This window comes from Epargyreus clarus, unplaced genomic scaffold (genome assembly GCF_041222505.1).
Source record: "Epargyreus clarus isolate Ecla_fem2 unplaced genomic scaffold, WU_Ecla_fem_2.2 ptg000026l, whole genome shotgun sequence".
In the NCBI taxonomy this organism is placed as follows: domain Eukaryota; kingdom Metazoa; phylum Arthropoda; class Insecta; order Lepidoptera; family Hesperiidae; genus Epargyreus; species Epargyreus clarus.
Genome location: NW_027332233.1, coordinates 2,688,780 through 2,711,374, shown reverse-complemented (window position 1 = coordinate 2,711,374; position 22,595 = coordinate 2,688,780). Strand labels below are relative to the sequence as shown.

At 35.8% G+C, this 22,595-nt stretch overlaps 6 protein-coding genes across 10 annotated transcripts in view; 3 read left to right on the top strand and 3 right to left on the bottom strand.

Moving 5' to 3' along the window:
• Nucleotides 1-4,598, top strand: part of Hecw (Hecw ubiquitin protein ligase) — a 124,965-nt gene extending 120,367 nt beyond the window's left edge. For all 4 annotated transcript variants that reach the window (XM_073087775.1, XM_073087773.1, XM_073087776.1 and 1 more), the window contains one exon: nt 1,173-4,598. In XM_073087775.1, the coding sequence (XP_072943876.1) occupies nt 1,173-1,431 (259 nt within the window). In that variant the 3' untranslated portion in view covers nt 1,432-4,598. The remainder of the gene's footprint in view (nt 1-1,172) is intronic.
• On the bottom strand, nt 2,649-4,428 carry VIG (plasminogen activator inhibitor 1 RNA-binding protein-like). Its single transcript, XM_073087778.1, has one exon. It carries the CDS (start codon nt 4,426-4,428, stop codon nt 3,271-3,273), a length of 1,158 nt encoding a protein of 385 aa, XP_072943879.1. The 3' UTR covers nt 2,649-3,270.
• A 698-nt stretch (nt 4,599-5,296) lies between the features above and the next one.
• Nucleotides 5,297-6,779, bottom strand: LOC140753513 (glutamine synthetase 1, mitochondrial). Its single transcript, XM_073088179.1, has one exon. It carries the CDS (start codon nt 6,626-6,628, stop codon nt 5,426-5,428), a length of 1,203 nt encoding a protein of 400 aa, XP_072944280.1. The 5' UTR covers nt 6,629-6,779; the 3' UTR covers nt 5,297-5,425.
• Nucleotides 6,780-6,826: 47 nt separating this feature from the next.
• On the bottom strand, nt 6,827-8,140 carry LOC140753514 (glutamine synthetase 1, mitochondrial). Its single transcript, XM_073088180.1, has one exon. The coding sequence runs from the start codon at nt 8,027-8,029 to the stop codon at nt 6,842-6,844; it is 1,188 nt and encodes a 395-aa protein (XP_072944281.1). The 5' UTR covers nt 8,030-8,140; the 3' UTR covers nt 6,827-6,841.
• A 500-nt stretch (nt 8,141-8,640) lies between these two features.
• On the top strand, nt 8,641-11,644 carry LOC140753490 (DNA-directed RNA polymerase III subunit RPC9). The gene is made up of 4 exons (XM_073088128.1): nt 8,641-8,816; nt 9,586-9,706; nt 10,265-10,417; nt 10,993-11,644. The coding sequence occupies exons 1-4, from the start codon at nt 8,809-8,811 to the stop codon at nt 11,080-11,082; spliced, it is 372 nt and encodes a 123-aa protein (XP_072944229.1). The 5' UTR covers nt 8,641-8,808; the 3' UTR covers nt 11,083-11,644.
• Nucleotides 11,645-12,726: 1,082 nt separating this feature from the next.
• Drak (Death-associated protein kinase related) overlaps nt 12,727-22,595 on the top strand; it is a 274,078-nt gene continuing 264,209 nt past the window's right edge. For both annotated transcript variants that reach the window (XM_073087563.1, XM_073087562.1), the window contains exon 1: nt 12,727-13,309. In XM_073087563.1, coding sequence (XP_072943664.1) covers nt 13,164-13,309 — 146 coding nt within the window. In that variant the 5' untranslated portion in view covers nt 12,727-13,163. The remainder of the gene's footprint in view (nt 13,310-22,595) is intronic.

Here is a 22,595-nt window from a genome sequence, read left to right as displayed (position 1 = left end):
ACTAGGCGCCACACAATACACTTTCACACAACACCGCGCTGAAGGTGATAGAAACCTTTGTGGTTCGACTCCGGCGGCACCACCGCCACACCGCCACCAGGGGACAGCCCCTGCCATACAACATGATGACCACTACACACCATGTCATTCACACAACACTTTACTACTACTTTACAATGTAACTTAATCACAAAAAACACATCATTAATGCACCAACACTTCTAATTAAACCACCCATAATCCACACATCATACTTCATATACAATTGATTAAACCAAAGCAAGTAACTTACGAACCATCACACCATTTACTAAGTACCAAAGACTACTGCTTAAAAAATATTTGAGTTACAGATTTTTACACAAACTTTTATCTATAACCATAATATCGTTTTCATTTATAATAGTCCAAATTCTAAGTATGATTGATATTCCAACGATCACATCAACTTCCTAAAATACGTGATATACCCACAATTAATTAACATTCTCCACTCCAAAGTATATTCTTGCTGCGAAATTAAGTTTTGCCTTTATACAAGGTTGATATTATTTTTTTAACTAATTAAAATAAGAAAACAAATTGAAAACATATCCTGTTAATTTACATATTGAAATAAATACAGAACGAATTACAGTATTATGTTGTGTGTTTGATGTACTTTCGTTTTGTTTTACTTGAAAACAGATCATTGTCTACAATGTTAACAGATATTTATAAAATAAATATATGGATAGTGTAGTAATATTCTCTTGGTCGTCGTCCCATTTGCTATAACGTGCAAGATAACAAAAAGGATGTGGTCAACGGCCACAGTTTACGATAAGAAAGTTTTATTGAAACAATTCTAGCTGTTTGTGAAACATCAACCTCTGTCAATGGTAGGGAAGTGTAGGTAATAGGTATTTGTCATACATACGCGTTACAGTCAAGGAACTCTTGGTTACAGTATATTTATACTCTAGAAACAAATCTACAAGTTACAAACATGAATAGACCATCCCGTATTTTTCTACAAGTCCTAACGAATTTTCTACAAAGAAGTTATTAATATAATACTGCCGTGTGCTACATTTCACAGTGACATAAATAGCAGCAAAAGGAAGTGCGCAGCGTTTAAAATTCGAAATAGCGATGAACCGAAAAATACGTAACGATGTCTTTTCTTCCAGATTCACGAACGAGCAGCGATTGCGGCTGGTGCAGTTCGTGACGGGCACGTCGTCCATCCCGTACGAGGGCTTCGCGGCGCTGCGCGGCTCCACCGGCCCGCGCCGCTTCTGCATCGAGCGCTGGGGCCGCGTGGAGTCGCTTCCGCGCGCGCACACCTGCTTCAACCGCCTCGACCTGCCGCCCTACCCCTCCCCGCAGCTGCTGCACGAGAAGCTGCTGCTCGCCGTCGAGGAGACCAACACCTTCGGCATCGAGTGATCCCGCACCTCCAGACGCGGCGGGACCGTGTCCCGTGTGACTCTCGTGTTGTCCGTGTAAATAATAGTCAATTGATTGTGTAGCCGGTAGACAAACAAAGATAGTGTTATACTTATGCCTATTTGCTATACGATGTACGTAGTTATGTATGTAGGTGTGCCTGAACCTCTAAGTTAGCCACGTATCTGTCGAAGTTTGTACTTTATTTACGCTTTGGAAGCGAGCGAAGTATATTGTGGCTGTGAAGCGGGGCTCGAGTCCCGTATTTAGTTGATACGCTTTTTTTGTCACTAATTTATAATTTTATTAACCATTTCGAATGAGTATTCCTCTGCAATTAAATAATTAGAATGGATAATCCAAAAAATAATGAATTAAGAATTAAACATTGTCAGTAATGGAAAAATATCTTTATTGGCGAAAACTAGATGTATCTACTGCATTTTTTAAATGACAAACAGCACTACCTAGTCAGCTAATATTATTGCTTATGTAGCAATTTGATCATTTGCGACAAATTCATCCCCTTACTCACTTTCAGCAGTTGAGCAACATATTTATGTAAATATAAAAATATATTTAATATTGAGAATGTGGATTTTGTGATTTATTTATGTAATAAATGATGTTCCTCTGATTTAACAAATTGTGTATCTTGTGGTTTATAGATGTATTATGCTCAAAATTACAAAATGAGTCTGCAAGTGACTCTTTTAAGTTTTGTAGCCTTGGACTTCACTTAAAAGTGTAAATACATTATTTATTGTGCTTGTGTAAACATTCAATTGTAAGTTCATGTTTATTTTTTGTAAGTAATAGATCTATTATGTTGAATATTTAACTACATTTGAGTATTGTTTTATTATGTGTAAATTTTAAGTATCTTGTTTTTGTGTGAAAGTGAACAAACATGTCAATATACAATATTACTTACATATTGTGGTTTTATTATTCTCGTCCCCAATGTGGCTAACCACATCAACTGAGACTATGTCCAATGAACATATTATCTTTACATGAATCAGACTAGCATTGAACTGGAGATAACTAAACATAACAGTACTTATACCAGACACTGTAACAAAATTCTTGAGGGGAGGATTTTTAAAGCAAATTTAACAACAATGTGAAGAATTAAAATATAAAATTCTGAAAGGAAACTAACAATTATTATTACACAATAAATATGAGAAAGATGTGAGAAAAAAAAAGGAAAATCACACATACAAAATGTTTATTTTTCAAGAAGTTTGTGTAACAACAAAAATCAACCTTGTTAAGACCTTATCTTTTAACATATATAACTATTTACAGTTCGAAAGTCTGCATTTGTCAACACAAACTCGTGATACAAAATGCAACAAGGGTTATTTCTTCACAAAAGTTCTACACTAAGTTGTGACGGAGTTAATTCATTATAGTGTGTCACAGTCTGTAAGTTTAAAAACCTTATCCATATAACTCACCAAAGTTAAATCATAAGCTGACGTGATTACAATACGATAGAAGCTACTGTTATGATAGATTCATATGCATTATTGTAGCTATGTGAATTCAAAAGTAAAACTTAAATTATCCTCCCCCCTTCATTACATTTGCACAACAAAATATGAGCATATCTAACGACCCCTCTTTATGAGAACTTTAAAAGCGAACCCGACATCTTAAACCAACAGGTTCGGTGACGATCAACGTCAAAATGCACTAAAATCCAATGTAATATAATACACACTCGTGTAAATATTTTGTATATTTACTTCAAAAATAACGGTACATACAATATTCAATTTGTATCTCTATCGTACTTCGAAAGGGGAGAAGAGCGAAGGCTCACTGAGTCTAGCCGAGAGAGGGAAAATCCTTGCTGTCGTCCACCTTGGGCGGAGCGGCCGGGCTGCGCGGCGCCGGGCGCTCCTCCGGCGGCGGCTCCTCGCGCGCGCGCGGCCCGCCGCGGCCCCGCCCGCGCCCGCGCCCGCGCGCGCCCGCGCCGCCGCGCCGCGCCGTGTCGCTGAACGTGAACTCGATGCCCAGCACGCGCTTCTGCCGGCCCACGCGCTGCGGGTAGTCTGCCATGTCGTACTCCTCGTCGCTCTCGTCGTCCTCGCCGCCCTCCTTCTTCTTCTCCAGCATCACGAGGTTCTTCCACTGGCTCAGGTCCTCGCCCTCGCCGGCCTTGCGCAGGTTGTACTGCGGGGCCATGCGCTGAGCGTTGCGCAGGGCCTTGTACTCGTCCAGCGTCAGCTCGCGCGGCTCCTCCTCGGTCGGCGCCACGCGCTCGGCCTCCGGCTGCTGGCCGTCGCCGGCGGCCGCCACGTCCGGCGCCGCCTTCTCCTCGGCGACGTCGCCCTCCGAGCCGGTTTTGTTCATCTCGTCCCACTCGTCCTTCAGCGTGCCCCAGTTGTGGGGCCCACCGCCCTCGCGCTTGTCGACGGGCTTCACTCCGGTCTTGTCGGAGCCGGACCTCCTGTCGAACTCGCGCTTGCCTCTGGTGTCGTAGCCGGGCCGCGGGCCGCGCTGTCCCTCGCGGGGCTCACGAGGCGGCCTCGGGCCGCGCCGCTCTCCACCCTCGGGGTTCTCGCTGAAATTGCGGCGCTCGAAGTTGGGTTTGCGCTCGCTGAATTCGCGCCGGGGGGGTCGCGGCGCGCCGTCTTTGCCCTCGACGGCGCCGTTCTGCGGCCGCTCCTCGCGGCGGCGAGGCGGTGGGCGTTCCGCATTGCGCTCGTTCGGCCTCGCCGGACCCTTGTTCTTTTGTTGATCGCCGCTCTTAATATCTTGGGGCTTCACATTTTGGGTCTCCTTGATTCCTTTCCTAGGTACGACGCTGCCACCCTTAGGTTTGATCTCAGGCTTGCCCTTGTTCTCCTTTTCGGCATCTTTGGTCTTCTTTTTGAGCTCTTTAGCCTGCTCTCGCGCTTTTAACGCATCAAGAGGATCGGACTCGTCGTCCAAGAAAAGAGCGTATCTGTTAACGACCCCCACACCGTAGGAATTCTCCATTGTGATCCTCTTGATGATTTAATCACACAAAAATAGGATGTTGATGGATTATTTTCACGCACTTTAGTAAGGCGACATTTTGTCTTATTTTATTGATTTCATTTAATATGGCGGACAAACGAACGCACTAATACGCCATATGACGGCAGGTATAGAGAAAAGAATGAAAATGGCGGCTCTCTTTACTTTTTAATTTTTAACAGTTGTCTATGGTCTACCCATACCATATTACCAGAGATAAAATATAATATTTCTTAATTGTTTTTTATTCAAATTCCGTCATGTTGACTATATAAAAGTCGTATTATATAATAATTAAAATAAAGAACAATATTGATCACTTTAATTTGCTTACTTTTCGCAGTTGTTAAAATGCTGTTGAACTATATTACAGTAGTTATTTTAATCATACTTTACTGCAAAAAATAATGTTCTTTTAATTTATATTTTATTTTACTCAGATAATTCATTTATAAGGAAATCGAAGAAAATATATTGAAAAAAATAATATTGAAATCGAAGAAATTAATATTGTGTAGTTAAACTAAGTATAAGTACTGTTTCTACCATGCCAAAAATAAGAATATATCAGACGGGATCACTCACTACCGCCACCCTTGTAAAATCTCTGTATCCTATCCGAGGACGATCAGATGTGTTATTACTATTGTTACTACCCTCGAGGTCTAGATGGATGGTTTCGTACGAGTGTCCAGTGTATACAGTATAACTATACCTACGACTGCGGCGCGGGTACGAATAATAATAAAACTATGCGAATATAAACAAAAAAAAATACTTGCTGTGACGAGTATGTATGTGTATAGGTTGATAAAGCAGTAATATCCAAAATAATAAAAAGCAGAAATTCATTTATTTACTGTTTATTTGCTGAAACATTTTAAAACAGATATCAGAAAATGTAAAAAAAACAAGACCGTGCAAACTGAATAATAATATATCACTATTGATTGGCTTGGAAAATCTCAATTACATTTTACTTGCATTTACCACCTCCTTTGCCGCCACCTGCTGATCCAAGGCAAGTATCCATTAGTAAGCCACAAACGAGGTAGGGGTCACAATCTCCGGCTGGTCTTCTGTCTTCCATGAACCCTTTGCCTTTTTCCTTAATGTTTCGTCCCAATCGGATAGAGGCTTTTCTGTTTGCTATACCCCATGAAAATTTGTCAAATGGTGCAGTTTCGAATTTTCCCGAGAGACGCATTCGGTTCGTCTTCTCGTCGTTGCCGTAATTCTTCATATGCTTCATGTGATTTGTCTCCAACCTTTTAATACATTCTTCAATAAATTTATAACCTCCATCGGAGCGCATTCTCTTCGTGCTGAAGTTATGGTGCATGCCCACTCCAGGATGTTTAGGTCCCATAGGCTTGGGATGATAGGTAATATCCACACCAAAGTCTTCAGCAACACGCGACATTATGTATCTTGACATCCACATGTCGTCAGGAGCTTTAATTCCAATGGTGGTACCAATTTGCCATTCCCAACATGCATACATTACTTCAGCATTAGTGCCTTCAAAATCACACCCAGCATATAGACAAGCTTTTTCATGAGCTTCACAAATATCTCTTCCTGCTATGTATTTAGCACCTACTCCGCAGTAGGAGAACTCATAGTTAACAGCAGGAAATCCGCCACCTTTAGGCCAACCGAGACCCCAACCATCAACATCCAACATTGTATATTCTTGTTCCAAGCCAAACCAAGGTTCGTCATCCTTATGAAATTCACATAAGTCATTACAAAATTTCCTATGGTTCGTTGCAGCCGGGGATCCATCTCCCATATAAACTTCACACAGAACGAGGACATGTGGCTCTAGTCTAAACGGATCTTTAAAAACTGCACACGGCTTTAAACTAGTATCCGAATTCGCAGTTGTAGCTTGACCAGTAGAGCTTCCATCGAAAGCCCAACCAGGAGCTACATCGGCACTATAAGGCGTACAATTTAAAATTCTGTCCTTACATCTCATGTTTATGCCAGATCCATCTATCCAACAGTACGTTGCCAAAACTTTATTGCAGGGCATGGGAAGTCGTAAATATCTATCCATTACCTTCTTGTTCATAATATGGTTGATGGAGTGCTTCAACATGTTTCTCTTCGGAACTAATAAAACATTTCCGTACCGGTGGAGAGTGTTCAGACATTTTAAAATACTTTCCATAATTTACACAAACAGTAAAATAAAATAAATTCAAAGCTTAAATATTTTTCTAACTGTAAATTTGGTGTCGAGTCAGTTTTTTGTCTTGCATTCGAATAAGAATTGACTTATCAAAATTTAAAATAGTTAAAGTTTTTTCTATTTGAATTGAATTTACATGCACAACTAACCAGTTCGGTTAAACAACAGATAAAGTTATTTAAAAAGTTTTAATTACATACAAGTTTCTGCCAGTAAAGCACAAACTCTATATGGATCGCAATCACCTGCAGGTCTACGATCTTCCAGAAAACCCTTACGCTGAGCTTCAACAGTTCTTTGAAGTCTTACCGAAGCTCCACGATCTGCTACAGCCCATCTACACGTATCAAATGAAGCTGTTTCAAACTTTCCCGTTAAGCGTTTTTTATTTTCTTCGCCGTTACCGAGGCCATAGTTTTTTATAAATTTTTCATGTTGGTCACATAAAATTTTACAAACTCGTTCGATTTCAGTTATTCCTTCATCTGCTCTCATTTTTTTCACACTAAAGTTATGGTGACACCCAATTCCTGGTTGATCCTTTCCCATTGGTTTGGGATGATAACTAATAATCGCACCAAAATGTTCAGCTATTCTTCCAAGAAGATATCGGCCTACCCACAGGTCATCAGCTGCTTTTATACCAGGAGTCGTTCCTACCTGAAATTCCCAAGACCCTTTCATGACTTCAGCATTAGTTCCTCCAAAATCCATCCCGGAATAGATACAAGCTCTAGTGTGACATTCAACAATTTCTCTTCCAGCTACATGCTCTCCATTTCCACAATATGAGAACAAAGATTTTGTTACGGGAAACCCTCGACATTTAGGCCATCCTAGGGGCCAAATATCGCTATCAAATATTGTATATTCTTGTTCAATACCAAACCATGGTTCTTGTTCAGCAATTTGATTGAGCACTTTGGCACAGTGAGCCCTATAATTTGTAGGCGTTGGTGTTCCATCGCTGTAGAAGGTTTCACATAAGACGATCACATTTGGACTCTTTCTAAATGGATCTTTATATACAGCTGAAGGTATTAGTAATGTATCGGAATCCTCAGTTCTAGCTTGACCAGTTGAGCTGCCATCGAATGACCATTTTGGGACCATTGAAAGATCACAAGGTATTTTCTCTAAGATACGATCTTTGGATCGTAAGTTGATTCCACTTCCATCGATCCAAACATATGTAGCAAGAATTTTATTCTCTGGAAGAGGTAATTTTATAAAGTGATCATAGTAAGCATTTTTTGGACTATTAGTTTTCGTCATCCCAGAAGTTATATTTTCTGTCCTGATAGTCCTAATATGAAAATATGGCGTTATAAATTTGAACTTTAAAATAGTTTTTAAAGTTTTCACTGTTATTGGATACATTATGGTTTTTATTATATAAATAATATAAAAAATGTGTACAAAAACTATATATTTTTGATTTTAAAACTATTTCAAATGAAATAACTGAACTTATACAAAACTAGTTGGTCATGTATAAAGTTTATTTAAAAACTAGACTACTTCGATACGGATATAATTAGCAATGTACTATGTTGCAAAGACGGATGTAATATAATTTATTCCGTTTCAAATCAGCAGTGTTTTTTATACGTTTATATTTTGGCTGTTCCATTTTATAACGTGCGCATTTTAGTAATGGCCAGAAATAGTACATTACAATACGAGGACGAAAAATTTTTTTCTGACAAGTGTGAGTTTGCAGGCCGAGCCGCAGGCGAGGACTGCAATCACACGAGTCAGAAAAACATTTTTCGTCCGCGTGTTGTATAAAATTTTATATTACGGGGTCGGAAATGGGGGTTTTGCGCACGCGAAGCGTGCGTAAAACGTCCATTTACGCACGCCGTGATATAAAATAATTTTACTCTATGGTTTAAAGATCGAAAAAAAGGAATCAAAAGCGAAATGTCAGAATGAAAAATAAAGCTAAACGTCAATTATAATCTAACATCTGAAGTTGATGTCGATTGTCTTGACAATTGACAGCTGATAGCTGACCGAAGTTAAATTTATGGGATAAATTTGATTCTTTAATCATAGTATTCAGTATTTACGATAAACTGCAAGACTAATATGTTTCTATTTTATTAACTTACCCTGTAATTTTATCTGAAAAATCATCGCAAGAATAAAGTATCATGGAAACGTTAGTATCTATACATTTTATAGACTACACTATCTTCTCTAGTCCGCTTTATAACAATGTTAGCGCTACTATATTATTGTGGTAAGGCACTAAGGAAATCACATTAACATGAGGCCTTCCAACTTAATCCTTAAAAGCAGCAATGCGTCTAAGGCGCAGTTCTGTCACGTCCCTGAAGTAGTGGCTCGAAGAGTCTCTTAGAATATCATAGATGGCGACTAAGCTATTTAATACAGGAGAAATTGCTTCAACGATTACAGTGAAACTTACCTTATGTTGTTTATTGCTTTTGGTTGGGGAAGTCTAAAGACACCCAACCTTTTCAAGAAAGAACTTAATGTTATGTGAAACTTGAACTCACTAAAATTTACCACATATTTACATCAGTCTTCCCTTGCATCATGATCTTCACCTCTTGGAGCAAGTATGCCCAATTTTCCTTTATCTAGGAATGCTTAATAGAGGCTGACGGCTGGACAGATGCAATCAAATTATATTTATTAATAAGTTACTTCATTAACAACATAAATGTTGCTCATATCATATCCATTCTTAATTCATCAAATTAATGACTACTTTTTGCACCTCATCAAGAGATGTTGCAATGAGTATTGGGACTGGAGAATCTCTGCCACTCCACACATAATCACCTTGCCTGGCGGGAAATCTCTCTGCCAAAATGTTTTTTGCTCTCTGAAGTTTAATGTACCTATATGAGTAAAATTTTGTTTAATTAATGTATAAATAATTTTTCTTCATGTTATTCCAGCATAAAAGCGAATGCAGCATTTCTTAGCAACTATGAAGTGATGCGGATCCTTCAGCAGCTTAAAGATAATACACAGAAGAAACACAAACGAGAAGGTTCTTTAGCCACAGTGACATATGAGGTACGTGGGCATTTTTATGAGTTTCTCTTAGTAGTCAATTTAAATATTTTACTTAAAACTAGTACAAATCGACCAAGCTTATACCACTGTCACACCTAATTAAATGTGAACAACAATACTTGTTTCTAAAACTAAATTATCCTTAAAAATATTATTTTGGATATTATTAATTATTAAAATAAGCAAAAGATAAATACTCTATATGCTTATTTATAGTTAAATTAAATTGTGACTAGCAATACATTTGAGTCGTACGAGTACGAGAGTACGAGTTGAGGACGGCCACTGGAGGGGTTTTAGTGCAGTAAGACTCCCACATAACCCTGTGTCACTCCCACGGCACCAGATACCTTTTGAAGGTTTCCCCCTCGTTAACAAAAAAAAAGGACTACATAATATATAATATGAATTGGAACCAGCACCATGCTCACTCCATTATATTTTATTTTAACCAATCCCATATAAATATCATTTCAGGCAATCTGTTCCTGCATAAACTTCAGACAATATCTTAAGTAAAGTTATCTACTCTTCAAACATTATTCTTATATGTTACAGACAGTACATTACCTGCAAGATACAGAATGCAAAAATCAAAGTCCAGAATCTATTCACAAATTTTTGGATGCTATGAAGAATTTCAAGTTGACAAAGACTGAGAAGCTGATGATGGTAAACACCCCTCCGCGAACAGAAGTGGAGATACAACTGGTAAAATTGTAAATTTGATAGTTAGAAAGAAGCCAAGCCTTATAATTAGTGTTAAGCATGTTGAGAATAGAAAAGGCACTGTAAAGGTGATCTGTAGGGGCTAAATTTCACATTCTCATTTGTGCTTAAGATGGCTCCTTCTTTAATTTTTATTCCTGGATATTATCATTCAATAGCAATAGAGGGTTTCTTTCTACAAGAGATGTGGGGGGTAGAGAACACATCCATAGCTCACCTCATATATATCTAGCAAAAAGACAACTTCAGTCTAGTCATGACTCCATGTAGTTCGAAAGCAACCAATGTTGGTTTAATATTAAATCATATCTTCCTCTACAAATGAGCATTTAAGCAACATGATGAATTATGATGCACAGTATTATGCTCCAGATATCTGGTTGGGAGAAGCGTACAGTGTTCAGCAATAAGACATAAAATGGATGACAGCCAATTATTTAAGATTCATTTAGTGCTAAGGTTTTAGACAGATTGTAAATAATAAAAGTCATATTAAATCATTACAATTAATTTTCAAGATTTCTATGTAAATTGTAAATTGGCTTACTATTTTTCAGATAGTGCAGGAAAGTGAAGAGAGGTTATCAGAGGAGGATGTGAGACAAATAATGGAAATTGTCAACCAATACCTACCTCCTAGTAGCTGACGCAAAGACAATTCAGCTGAGACAAGCTCAGATGATTGAAATGCATAGTAATAAGGATTTTAAAATAAAACAAATTTCAATGTACATATTTTATACTTATGATATATTTTATAACTGAATATATAAGGTTAAGTAAAGTAAAAGATTTTTGACCTAATTATAATATTTCTTTTTTGTGTTATATATTTGTTCATACAGTGCTTTTATACACTTCTTTATAAGTACAAAATATAAAGCTAATAACTTAGAACATAACTCTGAAAGTGGTGACATCACCAATGTCCCATCTTCAAAGGTGGTAAAACCCTTTCTGGTTCGACTTACAGATATTCATTGACAGTTTATTAAATAGGCTACATGCTTAGTTGTTAGTTCCCTACTATCTACACAAAAAGAACATTTTTTCCTTGAATGAAGTCTGGAATGTGGAGAAAATATTGTCTTAAGATAAAATGAAAAATCAGATGTTGTACACATAGGTAAAATAGTCTTTAAGTAATTTTAAAACTAAAAATTTTATCGTAATAATTGAGAATGTTTTAAAGAGAAGTATTTTATAATATTTTTTGCCTTTTATTGAGTATCATACATACAAATATTTTCCCATTCCGATAATTTAAAAAAAAATAGCTTGTCTCCTAATCTCCTTATTTTATTGCAGACAATTGTAAAGCTACCTGTAATATTTTCTATTCTCAAAAAATAAAATTACTAATGTTTACCCCAGTATTTAAACTATAATCAGATTTTAGTGTTTTGTTATAATGTATATAACTTAAATTTCAATCCTATTTGGTTTTGGTAACAAGTATCTATGGGAATAAGAAATAAAGGAAAAAATGGAATTCACAGACATGTATCTAATTTCTGTGAGCAAAATCATTTGTTTTACTGATTATGTAGTACGTTTAAGGTGATAAAACCTTTGAGGTATGACTCCGGAGGCACCACCGCCACACCTTCTTTGTGCTTAATAACAGCATAGTTTACAGGTTTAGTTTCGATTTGTAGGTTGTGGTTCTCAAGAGTTGCAATGCATCTGTGGACGACTTCAGGTACGACTCTTGTCTTGAAAAACTTGCGAAGTCAGTACCAGTTACCAGTAGCCACGTACCATCGGGCGGACTCTTTTGATACATCAGTATTATTAAATAAAAACTTGCGAAGCGAAGTCTTAGCTTACAATAAAACGTTAAACATAATGATAAATCCTTTACATATTTAATTTACCCGTATTATCAAACGAAAGTATCATTAACGGCCAACGCTATATACAATTTTGTCAACGCCATCTGTAACTGTACGTCGAAATAAAGTTGTGACTTGACAGTAACCTTGAGTGTATTTAAGTTCTTATATTAATCAACAGATGTCACTATGAAGTGTATTTTAGTGAAGTACTATCAAACCAACAAATATCCAACAATACAAATATAGTCAACATATGTTAAACACACTTAAAATATTAAATATTTTATCTAAATGCTTATCTATACCGATAAGATTAAAATGTATACGTCACACTTAGCGACATCTGTTACAAATGTATGGAAACGTTTTGATATGTAGTAACATCGCGTTGCTATGCAACTTTCGAACTTAAAACAACGGAACCACGACATTCGCTAGGTTGGAATTTGAATCGTATCGGCCGCTCGGAGGCTCAGTCGAGTTCGAGCGACAGAAACGTGTACGGCGAAGTGCGATCGACTCGTCGATGCGCAGCTGTCCTGCCGCGTTTGTCAATTTTAAGTTTTTTCGAAACGCGAGTGTAAATAAACAACTTATTACTTTTCATTGCGTCAAATGATGAAGTGATACAAATGTTTATATGTTTACCGTGTCTAACGCAGTGAAGCTGGAGCCTTCGTAACCGTAACCGCTTCTCGCAATGACAAGGGAGAGCATTCAGTTACCTTTTGAGAAACCGGAGGCATTTAAAATGTTTTATATCGCCTAATCGATGCCTTGTTTAACGTATAAGTGTATTCGTTGATTATAAGGACTAAAGTGTTTGTTTGGTGAGACTTGAAGCATATTGTTGTCCTTTCGGCTCGGTCGGTAGTCGTCTACACGTAAAAATGAGTGTTTTGAGTGGTTTAAGCAAGGCCGACTTCAAGACGGCGAGTGATGGACTGTTGGAGCTGGCGGAGGAGCGGCTCCGCAACATCATGCGCACGGAGCCTATCACAGACGTGTACCACGTCGAACAGACACCCTTTGCAAGGTCAGCAACAACTAACAACAAGCATGGCTTGCGACTCTCAAATTTGACACAGTTTTGTTGATAACTTTCGCTGCAGTAACTATCATGACACGACACGTGTGAATAAACTAACTTTTTGATTTCTAAATTACGTTGACATTGAATAAAACTTTTGATAGTATTATTTGAGTTCAAAGATAAATAATTTCATTCAGCCAAAAAGTTTTTAAAATTCTATTTATGGTCCAAAAACTATTTTACCTAAGTTTATATTGTCGTAATCCAAAAAAATTAAGCCATCAAGTATTGTTGTTTCACCCATAAGTGTTTTAATAAACTTAGATACAGCATATGAAATATTCATGGCCAACATTGATAGCTGGCTGTATGAATGTGTCATAATGTAGATGCATAGCTAGTGTTGTACTCAGCTGGACGCTGGTAGTTGTAAAGGGTTTGCACAATAGATCAGTCTCATTCCCACTAGGGCTGTGAAGCTAACAGGCTAGTGTTTATCTCTTCTAGATAAAGATGACTGATGAGTGTATAGCACCTTGATAATTTACAGATAACACTGTTATTTAGCGTGCACTGGAATGCTTATAGTGAGAAATCCAACAAATGTTTTAAGCTCGTGATAATATGTTAATTCTATTGTTTATTTAGTCTTTACGATAAATTATAATAGGTTTAATGTAGAAATGTTACCTGTTGCTTCACAACTGTATGTTAATATTTCATCTAGAAAAAAGCGATTCTTGCACAGCAACTATTTAAAATTTAATTACAAATAATGCCCTTTTTGGCACATCAAATACATACTGGTAGAACTGTGATTTTTAAATTATTTTTTAATATAATTTTGAAGAAATTGTGACTAATAAATTATTTTTAAGACAAAACATATCTTATCTATAATTTAAGAATTTGAATCATAAAATAACCTAATTTTTAAATATGTCAATTAAAAGTTGTTAACATTTATGGATTTTACTACTACATAATACTATTTAATGCAACACAGGTAGTTAAATTTGTAATCTTAGTGACCTTGGATGTATACATTATAATAATTACAACACAATGAATAAACAAATGTGGATAAAATTGCAAATTAGCAATTCAATTTTTATTTTCATTGCTTACATTTGAATAATGTACTTCCTAATTTTTAACTTTACATAAGTGATGAGGTTTTTTTATTCTATATGATATATTATAAATACACAGCCATTGTAAGTGTTTCAGTTTATTATTAGGATTAAAGGACATAATCAGTCAATTAGAGAAATTATTATTACAAAATACAGTTTGCCATCATTTTTTTTTATAATATTAATAAATGCATACAACACTATTTTTAAAACTACATTCATAGGTTCTGCAGCGTTCAGGAATCTGTTCACATTTGTCTTAAAAAAAATAGCAAGTTTTAATTCCGCTTTGTGTATAAACACAATAAGTTTTTTGACATAAATTTATTAAAATGTCCATGAAGACTTATTTATTAAATTTGTTAATGCCTAATATTATAAAACTAAGAAGCCCCAAGAATATTGCATCAAATAAAATTTACCCAAGGATATTTTTATTCATAAATTAAGTAAAAATTTCAATAACCGTTTCCATTCAACATTAAATTATATATACCTACTTAAATAAATAAACATGATAATCTACAATAAAATTTATTAAGTTCATTTTATTTTTATTTGATCTTAATTGTGTCCAATCCATTGGTTAGGATGAACATAGGGCCGCGATCACATTACGTGTGAAAGTGTGTCAGCATTTGGTACAACGTGGTATATACCGGTAAACGTGTCCAACAACTTTTCCCGTAATTCTATCGTCCTGTGCGGGCGCTCTATCGATTTATCCATTGATATAGAAAAAAAAAATTAAAGGTTTGAGGTTTAAAAATCGAATGCAAAAAGGATTCCTTTTGTGTTTCGTAAAATTATCGTTAAATTCAAACATACTGGCTGGCATCAGGTACCACAGCGCTGTGCATTCTATAGTGAATAATATTAATAATAACAGACATGATTACGCTTCGACCGTAATAAATTCATTCTGCAATAAATATGTGCAAGCTAAATGAAAATATTAAATACCTGTATCGAGTACCATTAATAACGCAATTTTATCAGTGGCAGGACCCCAGAGATCGCTATCTGCTTATAATGCGTACAATAAGTATAAAAAGGAAATAAGTACCTACGTTTGATATTGAAGGTGCACTTTTATTGAATTACATGCTCTCTTTAACTACTTATGCGAACTGAGAACGCAGCTTTATTCTACTTTGTTGTCATTCAAAATTCAACATTAATTTTCTTGTATTTAAGTTCAGTCTACGACGATAAATACAAACAAAGTAATATCGAGCTTTAGGTGGCGCTGAGCACTCGGCCGTTACCTGTTTTTTTAATGGATGCTTCATCTGATTTATGATTTCGAAAGTAAACATTTTAGCATACTTTGATTCCATTATCATAAATTAGATTCAAAGCATTAAGCATCATTTTTTATGTATTGATACACGTATCGTGTTCTGGGTTCACTTAAACGAAAGTGAAACGCGTCGATAAATCTAGAAATAGAGTTGTTATACGATTGTATCGAATAATCGCTTGTAAATCTAACCTATACAAAACAATGAGGCTGAGTTTCTAATCCGTATTTTGCTCTGTCGGTTGTAAACCGCCGAGTTATTTTCATTGGTGTTATGTTTCCTTTCAATGGGGGTATTGGTTGTATGGTATCGATTCTTATCCTGATTCGTTTATACGTAGCAAGTTAATTTAAATTATTTTATTGATATGTCTTAATATTAGTTTGCGTAATTTGAGCTTGTACGCAAAACTAACGGTTTAAAACACCATAATAAGTCACTGCTACACTTGTAACAGCGTTATAATGAGTGTTCAGTCATCAGCGTTCTAGCCTTCAATGATTTATTATTAGAATACATTCTTGCGACACTTGTCACACGTTTGTCGTTTAGTACGCGGCTATTACGAAACAAGGTGTAAAATACTTTCTGTTGTGAAGATTGATGAGAGGAGACCTTGAATGGAAAACTTTTCCGCAAGTCTTCGTGTTTTTAGAACTGTCTGACTGTAAGAGTTGACAGATCGGTGGACGAAAATAAAAATGGTTTTCTTGTAGTAAAAATAAATCATTACAACGGCTACTTCTTAGCTAATAATACGCTTGTTTAAGCCGAAGTATTGACCATTTTTTAAATGGTCACGACGTGATTTTTCTACAAATATAGAGATCCTTTACCCGCTAATTTACACCTGAAAATATTGCAGCCACACATACGCAATGTGATTTAAGCGCACTCGTAGAAATATATTTCGCATCTTCGCATCAATAAATTATTCGAGATTGAGATGTGTTAACAACATGTTCTCGTTCCCAACGTTACAATGGACGAGATTCATCTCTGACGGTTACAGGCCATTTAATTAATGTATTCCTACACGTTTTACATATCGCCGTGTACATTTCATTATTTTCCGTGGTCGTGGCGGCGGGCTCGCGCTCTTGATTGCTTATCAGTGGCCGTTTTAGATAAAGTCTCGTTGCGTTGTTTTAATTCTATTATATTTTCCGTGTATCTGTTGATAAAAGCGAACTTACGTGTCTGTAGGTATGGATGATTACATTATTGCAGTTGAGATATCGTTCCAAGATCGGGAATGTTGTAGAAATGTAGTTTTAATTTGTTTTGTGATATTATATATAATAATTATATTTTTAAGCTGCTTAATAATTTAATGGTATCGATCTCTTGCCTTCATTAATATTGAAAGCGGGTCAAACGGTGATGGGTTTGTTTACGTGTGCACGGTACAACACGTGACACCGTAACAATCAACTGGATCTTTCCGCCGATCGCACCGTGACGCAAGGTCGGTCCGACGTGACGTGACGTATCGTTCGTTCAGTCGTTGACAGTAATTGTTGTTATTGAACAGAATGCCTTATTTTACAGATTGTGTAACTAATTGTCTATGGTTTTATGAATTTGCGGTACATCGTCGAGATGCACTGAATTTCATGCCGTTATATTGTCAAAACGTCAAATGATTGTATTCGAGTTTTATAGTCCTGTAGTACGCAGAAAAGATAACCGAGAGATAAACATTTATCAATAAAAAAAATGAAACTAAACACGTTATCTATGGATTTTTATTTCACCTGCATAAAAATCTTTACTTTGACCTACAATAGTAATGTTTTTTGGTATTCTATCGTGTATCTTGGACGTAATCATCGATATATTTTTGTTGTCAATTAAAAATGCACGAGACCAAATCAGCAAATCGAAAATCACAGCGACACCTACTTATATCACGAGGTCTTTTGTAAGAAACTGGTTTTAAGCAGGTTCTGTTCGTTAGCGATACGATAATTCGAATTTAACTTCCTTTAAACATTGTTTTTTTTTTATTTAACATACAGTGTGTTTATTTAACTAGAGCAATATGAGGCAATCCCATAGCATCAATATTTGTATACAGGAAAAACCACTTTATTTAAATTAGCCAATGTGTTTAATTTATTTGGCAAATTTGTGTTTTCCATATATGAGTAATAATGATAAAAACATTATTTTTAATCAACTGAATCATTTCATATCGGAAATAATGTGCGGAAACTAAACCTTATTTAAATTTAGTAAAAACTTTTGTATGAGTATAATGACAGGATGAGTATTTTATTTTATGGCACCTGTATTTTTCTAGCTACAAAACCCCTGTATAATAATAACAAAGAAAAATACTAACGTATTATTAAATAATATAAATTATTAACATAGTAATGTGTATATGATCTGAGATAACTTATATGCGTCATAGAAAAATAGTTATTAAAGCGATTATAAGTACGATATTAAGTATTGCTCATAATTTTATTATTATAAGTTGTATGGTGTAAATGGCGTCTCGTCAGCGATAAGGAATTTCAATGTAAATACACCTTTGTAGTTACACAAGTTTTTTTTTGTATTATGGAAATAGTAAATGAGCATGAAGTTAAAGTTTAGTGACTGTAACATAATTGTAGCACATGTTATCTTGGTTGGAGTATATTTTTATGTAATTAATGTATCATACAAGCGTGCTAGGAGTCTGGTGTTAGTCGTCTCTACCGTTTTTGCATATAATCTTACGTCTTAATAACATGGAGAATAGAATTAGCCTTAATCACACCCTTCAAAGCAGAAAAAGAGTTATAGATTTCATACGGTGCCACCATAATCAAATCTAAAATACTTCTGTCATTTGTATGCCATACATTCGCCAGCTGAAACTATTCCAGTCGTATTCCTGGTCAACTTTAGGTAGAGTCCAATGCTATCCGTTATTGAATAAAATTTGTTCCCTATTTCACCATAAGCAACAAGAAGATGGGATTCCTACTTTCAAATAAACCAAGCAGGCTATTACCCTGGTCATCAACTTGTTTACTTGCGCTGGGAATTCAATATGTTTGCGAGCCGGCGACCCATTTGCCCGGAATTCTTTAGCGTTAAATAATTCGCGTGTTTCTGGAATGTGGCATTGTTTACGTGATAAATTACGACCGACCCATTTGCGAAGCCGGCCACACTGCAGCGGCTACGTCTAACCCATTTTAGGTTTTTCTAGGCCGACGGATCGTGAACAGTTGGGAAAATAATCATGCGATCTTAGATGAAAAAAGGAAGATAGCACCACCGCAGAATGTAGTATTGAAGCGCGTGCACTTGCGTTAATGGATGAACCATTTGATGGAATTCCTTTATATGAAGAATTTAAACTTTTTATGATCTCTAATAATATATGCAATTACGCATAATTTAACGCACTCAGCAGAATTTTGGTATTCTTCAGTATTTGGAATCTATCTTTATTTTTTAAATCTGAACATGCGATGGGAATTCCGTTCTGTATATTTTATTGAGCATAGGGGCTACAATAACATCCAGGATGGCGGTTAAAATAACATTGAGGATAGGCGGTACAATATGAAAAATATCGCTTCAAATAACTTTTTCAAAATATGGAGTTCACGTAGTTTATCTGTGTATGCGTTTAAATGAGTTATTTTTGGTATTGTTTGTTTTTAACATCAAAAATGTGTACTTTTAAATAAATTATAATATAAACGTAAATTAAAATAAAACATTTTACGTAGTTTAGAAGGGTCAGTTCTTTCAGTCGTTCGGTCAGTTTTATGATGAATTTTATCTCAAAAAAATACATCAATAAATTGCAAAAACATTCCTTCTTTCACCTCAACTTTAAAGACAACTCCTGGTCTGTTTAACATTATTTATAGATAACTTTATAAGCGTGCTCATTAGTTATTTATATTTTGATAAAAAATTGCAAAGATTCTTAGCCATTGTACTTTCAAATGACACTACTAGGTATTATAAACAAAGGGTTAACAATATTACAATTTGCAAGTTGCATGTTAAATCATACGACATCTTGAGGCTCGCTCGCGGACAATAATATGAAATAATATTATCTTTATGCAACCAGCATTATACATAAACAAAGGCGACATTCAATGGTCTAACCCGTACGATCATTATATGCATAATGCATACGAATACATTACCCCGACTAGGAAACGTACCCGCTACCCCCGCCGTAGGTACTTGTGTACTTTCTGGCAGTAATAACATTGGATTTTTTAAAAATTACACCTTGTATGCAAAAATGCAATTTGACGACCGCGTGGCGGAGCGGTCACCATACCGGTCTGATGCGCAAAGGGTTCGATCCCCGGCCAGACAGATATCTAAATGAATTTGGATTTCTGTTTCTGGGTCTGGGTATTTGTGTATTTGTCTATGTGTGTGTCCATGGCATCCACGATACAGGGAATCCTAGTGTGTGGTTGTGAGTGTAGAAAGCGTTTTAATTTATAGTTTTTGTCTGTTAAAACTAAACTATCTTTATCTGTACTTGTGTACTTTCTGCCATTAATAACATGGATTTTTTGAAATTTACACCTTGTATGCCAAAAGGTAGACGTAAACTGTGTTGAGAATGCAATTTATAGTTTTTGTCTGTTTAAAAGTAAACTATCTTTATTCATTAATGATTAATTATCGAAAGGAACAACAGTATGGTGTCTCTTTTAGGGTGTTATGCAGATATATATATTTTTTTGTAATATAAGAGTAGCAGACGAGCATGCAGTCCACCTGATGGTAAGTGGCTACTGCCGCCCATGGACATCTGTAATTATGTAACCTCAGATAAGATTAGGTATTCCTACCTGAGGTCGGCCATAGATGCGCCGTTACCCCTGTGGACGAAGCTGGAACGCTTCGGAAAAGTCTATCTCCCTTACCACACCCTTCAAACCGGAATACAGCAGCGCCTAACACTGCTGTTATTAGGTAGAAATAGGTGTGGCGGTGGTGCCGCCGGAGTCAAACCACAAAGGGTTCTACCACCTTCAAAATCTAATTAATATTATAAATGTGAAAGTTTATGTGTTTTTTGTTAAATTATATTTGAACGCATTTGTGTAAAATTTGGTCTAAAAATAGTTTATGACCTGAGTTCGCTAGAAGAACAGTAAGAGTTCAACTTAATGAGGTATATCAATGCATTTGTGAAAAACGTCATATATATGATACCCGTCTTATTTGTGGTTAGTTGCTAATCCTCGTTGAAAGTGAAGCAAAAATTACTAAAGTTTGTTAAAATCAGCTGATTAGAGTAATAACTAGAAATTAGTACCCATTGAGAAATGGAGAGAGGTGCGTACGCATGCATATTTATTTCATAAAGTATTTATGCAAGTAATTATGCGTCGTTCATAAGAAATACTCATTAACATGATTACAGCTGTTATTCATCCACAATAAACGTAACCACTTATCATATGGCGTTTCTACTTAAAGAACGTGAAAAAGTTAATTATTTACTAAAATAAAGAGCATGCATAATTACAAAAACGTTTAAATTCACATTTCCGCCTCATTATTGTCCTTAATTTGACATGATAAGGTAACAAAAAATAATTATTCATAAAGTCATAACGGTACATAATACACTATTTTTACCTGTAACTATTTAAGGGAATTCAATTATGAATATTTGTTTAAGAAATGAAATGTGTTTATTTTGTATAGACGCATGGGGCAGTTACCCCTTTGTTGCCATTGTAAAAATTCCCGTGAAAAAAAAGAAAAAAAATCAAGTATTTTTGGTACAGTGCACCGGGTGTAATATCATTTGTAGCACAACAAAGATTGTCAGTCATTGTGTACGATTTACTTTCAGAAACGACCAAACCATGATTTAATCCCTTTAAAAGTATTCCTCAATACGTGGCTACCTTCTATATTTTAGTCCGTCCCAATAAAATAAAATACGGAAAAATAGTACCCTCATTTGTGACCATAAATGAACGGGCCTGTTTAAAATTCATTACGACTGTACGATTGACACGATTTTGTTCGTTTATATCGAAATAGGCCAGTTTTGTATCACAACGTCATCACCCACTTCCCTACTTCTCTGGCGTGTAATTACACTAATTAATGATTACATGCATACTGATAGTAAACTATGTTATGTGCATTTTATTACCCTCCTCTCGTAATTGTTTTCTTGGTAATTAGTATTGCAGAAATATCTATAATTATAGATCATTGTGGCAATAAAAACTTGTTTAAAATATGATAGTAGTGAGCTAACGTATGAAAATGAAAAGCGACTTATATCGGGCACATGTCGTGTTTTACGCAAGGCGAAGTTTTCGTCGTGACCTGTATATGTGGTCCTTTATTTTGTCTTAGCTCTGCGTGTAACTATACTACCGATCGAACCACAGCGTTCCTAGACAGTGTGTAAGTATGTAAATATATTTCAATAGAACTAGGACAGGCGTGCGAGTGCACGGATTTCTTTGAATACTTAATTGTTGTTGCACGGCCGCTTAATGAGTCGAGTGCACATAAATTGCGCCTTAACTTCGCCGAGGTTGTAAACATTACAAAATTGCAGGAAGCGGTCATTTATATTGGAGTGAGCAATTAACCAGCCAATTCGGACATTTTGTCAAGTTCATTATAAATGTTTTAAACGTAATAATAAGCGTACGGTGATTTAAATCGCCGGTTCCGAGTAAATATTAACGTAGCGGATTTTGGGAGTTTTTTCTGAGTATTTATTGAAAAAATTAAACTCTGTTCTCTCTTTTATAATATCGTAATTTATTGTATTATCGTTTTTATATCAAAAGATTTTTTTACGATTATTCGATTGAATTTTTT